At 52.4% G+C, this 4,384-nt stretch overlaps 1 protein-coding gene across 1 annotated transcript; it reads right to left on the minus strand.

Annotated features, from left to right (window-relative positions):
* Positions 1-20: 20 nt before the first annotated feature.
* Positions 21-3,586, minus strand: LOC34618435 (the record flags this gene model as incomplete). Its single annotated transcript, XM_026334214.1, has 4 exons — positions 3,277-3,586; positions 2,917-3,063; positions 1,395-2,599; positions 21-1,200 (listed from the first exon to the last, which is right to left on the minus strand). Coding segments are annotated over exons 1-4 (2,842 nt in total), but the record flags the coding sequence as incomplete, so codon positions are not given.
* Between the last annotated feature and the right edge of the window lie 798 nt (positions 3,587-4,384).

Genomic DNA, 4,384 nt, shown 5'->3' on the forward strand with positions numbered 1-4,384 from the left:
ACTCTGTGTAGGACGAGTGCTCGGTGCATCTTCCGTGTCAGACCTATCGTCCTCAGGCACACCCGGCGTCTCCGAACCCGAAGGTGGAATCGTTCCTTCGTCATCACCCTCGGAAGCAGAGGTATCCTCATCTTCCTCTGGCGATTTAGACACATCCTCCTCATCCTTAGGAGCAGTAGGCGTTGCAGGCTTCGCACTCTGTGTAGGACGAGTGCTCGGTGCATCTTCCGTGTCAGACCTATCGTCCTCAGGCACACCCGGTGTCTCCGAACCCGAAGGTGGAATCGTTCCTTCGTCATCACCCTCGGAAGCAGAGGTATCCTCATCTTCCTCTGGCGAATCAGACACATCCTCCTCATCCTTAGGAGCAGTAGGCGTTGCAGGCTTCGCACTCTGTGTAGGACGAGTGCTCGGTGCATCTCCCGTGTCAGACCCATCGTCCTCAGGCACACCCGGTGTCTCCAAACCCGAAGGTGGAATCGTTCCTTCGTCATCACCCTCGGAAGCAGATGTATCCTTATCTTCCTCTGGCGATCCAGACACATCCTTCTCATCTTCAGGAGAATTAGGCGTTTCCGGTGTCTCATCAGTGTCTGGGGGTGGTGTTGTTGGTGTATCTGTGCTTTCGTCCTCTGTGTCTCCTGGAGGTAGAGTTGGATCTGGCGGTGAGGCGTCTGGCAGGGGAAGCTCAATCTCTGGTTCTGGTGGTTCCAGCCTTTCGGTATCGGACTCTGGTGCGTCTATGGTTTCTGGATCTGGCTCCTCTGGCTTTGGAATACTTGGGTCCACCTCTGGGAACTTTGTGTTAGTGGAAGGTGCGTTGGCGTCAGCTGTTGGAAGCTTGTTCAACTGGCTGCTGAGGTTTTGAAATTGTCCTGCCCTTTGCCTGTTCTTCACAACAGGAACGACCTCCATGAAGGCGACTTCACAGGGCTTTTGTTTGGCTGCGGCGTTTACCGCGGCAACGGCTCCGTCTAGGCCACCTCCGGCTTCCCGGAAGGCTTGACGCGTCTCTGGATCTAGATATACCCGAAGGGCTGCCTGTTCCAGGACCTGCATGTGCTGCGTTGGACGTAATTCGTAAACGAATGATATGTCAAATCCTCCAGGGACAGGTGACATCCGAAACGTGAAAGCCGCTCCTGTGTAAGAACCCGGGTGATACGGTAATGTTAAGAGTGTTGTGTGAGTATGCCCACTCTGAAGTTAGGGCGCAGCACAACAGCACAAACGAACATCGCGTGCATAAAGTTATACTGCGCGGAAGTCATACACCAGCGTCGTGCTTATGTCATCTGGCTGCTTCAACCATGGCCATAAAAACTAAACTTTGCTTCTTGATGGCTGTGTACGAATTCAAAGGAAGACTCGTCACCCCTTGTTGACATACATACCGTGTGATATGCCGTAGCGCTGAGAGTTCTTTCGGTGAGATTGAACTCCGCCGACACGCATGGGGCGGCGTTAATTATGAAATGAAGGGGAGCGCGGGTGGCCGAAACCCGTAGAGACCCTTTGGGGACCTCGTTCTTTTTTAGCTGTAGTCTGTTACTGGGAACACAGCGGCCACTTCTTGTTTCCAGCATATACAGCGGACTGCATGTGCACTTGTGTCCATAGGCGGTTTGTACACATTCCAGAACTCCCTCTGCATCCCCGCAAATAGAGGAATCAGGGCATTCTACGGCTTCACAGGGCTTCACCACAGGAGTTGACTCCTGGCCAACCGTTTTAAAATTTGAAATGCATTGACAGGAGAAGGCGCTTGAACCATCAGACACGCAGACTGCGTCTGGACCAAACACCTGACAAGCGTCGGCGGTACAGGCTGGATGGGATGTGCACTGCCCTGTGACAGTATCCAAGGCATATCCTGTTTTGCACTTGCAAATTTGCCGGCCAGAGTCTTTGTCCACAAGACACGAGTCCACTGTTTCCTCAGGCCCACAGTCCGTCAGAACACAACTGTTGGCTGACAACTCGCAGAGTTCACGTTTCCTGTTATAATGCCATCCCTGAGGGCACTCTGGTAGGCACTCGCCTGAAGCGCTTTTTTGAAATGTATCGGCGCACGTGAAGGCCCGCTTTCCTTCATACATTACGCATAAAGCCACCCCCTCCTGCCAGCCACAAGCGGAAGTGTAACAGCTATCTGCTACGCACTTTCGGAGCCCTGCATCCAATTTAAATCCCTCCTTACATGCACATATCCTCCCCCCGATGCCCATAGAGCACCGCTCCGCATCATGAGAGTCTGCCTCTCCGCAGAGGGCAGCTTCCACGTCCGTGCACTTTTTCTGGCACTGGTTATCCCGTGTGTTTAACACAAACCCTGATCTGCAGGTACATATAAACTTGCCGGTTATTGGATGTTCTCTGCACGTGTTCACACCTTCGGGCGGTCCACAGGGTTCCTCTTTTTTGCATCTATCATTAGGGGCAGGCAAGCATTGCTGTGTCTCTCCATTTAGCTTGTACCCGTAGGCACAGATGCACGTAGCTTCGTATTTTGTCTGCCCCGGTGGACTCGTCATGACCTTCGACGGGTAGCAGAATTTCACCGCGTCTGTGGGGCCACACGCTCCGGCACTGCACACGTCTAAGGCGCAACAAGGCGCACACAGCAGTCGGTTAAGAAGATATACAACTATGCAAGTGGCTGAAATGTAGTCCAGCATAGTGAACAGCTGTTTTGTGGAAAGCTTCCACTTTATTCGTGCAAGTGCCGTGATATATACCCGATGCACGCTCTTAACCCCGCTACACTGAGGAAAGGAATATTAGAGATTTCGCAACACAGTAAAACAGCAGCTAAAAACTCCCCAAAGCCAGCTCATTGACACACTAGGGCAAGCCAGACCTGTGCTGTTGCCACTGGAAGATTCTAGCTGGTGCCTTTCCCGGAAAAAGACATACTTGGCACACACTTTTGGCGATACTGGTCTGCAATCAAGGGTGACTCGCATACGCAGGCGGCCCCAGAGAGGCGGCCACTTTGGGGCAGATCCACACATCGAGAAGCTCCGCTTGCCAAGGCACACCTACCACCAAACCTCCTACAGGCTGCATCAACACAAATACAGAAAGAAAAGCAGAACACGCGCGCAGATGACCCCCAACGGTTTGCTGCAGTTCACCGCCGTACGCGGTGTAGTCTCAGCAGTATAAGCACCCGCAGAAGGAGGCGTTTGTCACAGCGCGCCATTTCGAAATGTATCGGCAGCCGAAATCCCCCTATCTCCAATGCGGGGGCCGTGTGTGCTGTTGAAGGCTTACTGCACGTGTCTGATTCATCCGCAGCTGGGCGACTGCAGCTTCCTTCTTTGCATGTAAAAGGCTCTACATCATTTAAATCCGAGCAGCAGAGGCCAATCCTGCAGTATACTCCTGAAGAGTTCAGGGAAGGTTCTCTGCGGGTGCCGCAGGCTACGCCTGCGGACCCGCTGTGACAAAGCCAATAGGCTTCACCCCTATTGATGAGAGATATATCATCACTCGTGTCTCCTACTGAGGCGAAAATCAACCAGGAAGACAGAGCGAGGGCTCCCAGCCCCCCTCCAAGGAGACATCGGCGTTGTCTTCCCATCTTCTGGCAGGCAGCAGGGAAGATGACGCTGAAGGACCTCAGAGCGTCTTAGTGTAAGGCATGATTCACGACATTGCATCAATGGACCGCCAACACTGATCCCCATCCATACACTTTGCACAGGTTCGCGATGTGCAGCCCGTTACCAGCTCGATAGCAGCGAGATGTTGATTGTTGTTGGCGGCCACAGGAGAGATGGAGTGAAAGGAAGATGAGCCTAGAACATCTCGCTGTATCTAATTGAGCTAAGCCTACTGGCTACCCAACAGCAACAGCGGCGTCACCAAGATTCCAAAGGAGCAACTTTTGTCTAGGGCTGAGGAACAGGGCCTCGAATCTGGGCGAGAGACAGCTGAAATAATGAAAGGATCAAAGGCCTCAAAAAGCGGCCGACCAATTGTCCTTTTTCTCGACCCAGTAATTTCCTTTCTAAAAATCGGAGAGTTCATTAGGACTCAGGGCGTTAGGCAATAAACTTGCTGGCGACTCACTGCGATTGCCGCAAGCCTCCGGCGTCCAAAAGGGACTAATCGAATTTATTCTTTTGGAAACCCGGAAAACAATATTGTTTGGCCCAAGACATATATCTGAGCCTCTAAAGTTCTGTACTAGACTTACGTTTAGGAAGACTGTTGAATTCTCTGTAAAGCTCCGTTGCTGTAACACCGGTGCGCTGTTATCGAGGCCCTCCTGACCAGACCACGCATTCACACCGTTGCGATGGTCGACGGGTTCTCTGCCCACCTTGTGACCCACCTGAACAGCTGTATGAGTGTCTACTGAGTATTGGGGCTTAAA

The sequence above is a fragment of the Cyclospora cayetanensis genome, unplaced genomic scaffold (genome assembly GCF_002999335.1).
Source record: "Cyclospora cayetanensis isolate NF1_C8 unplaced genomic scaffold, CcayRef3 CcayRef3_contig_386, whole genome shotgun sequence".
In the NCBI taxonomy this organism is placed as follows: domain Eukaryota; phylum Apicomplexa; class Conoidasida; order Eucoccidiorida; family Eimeriidae; genus Cyclospora; species Cyclospora cayetanensis.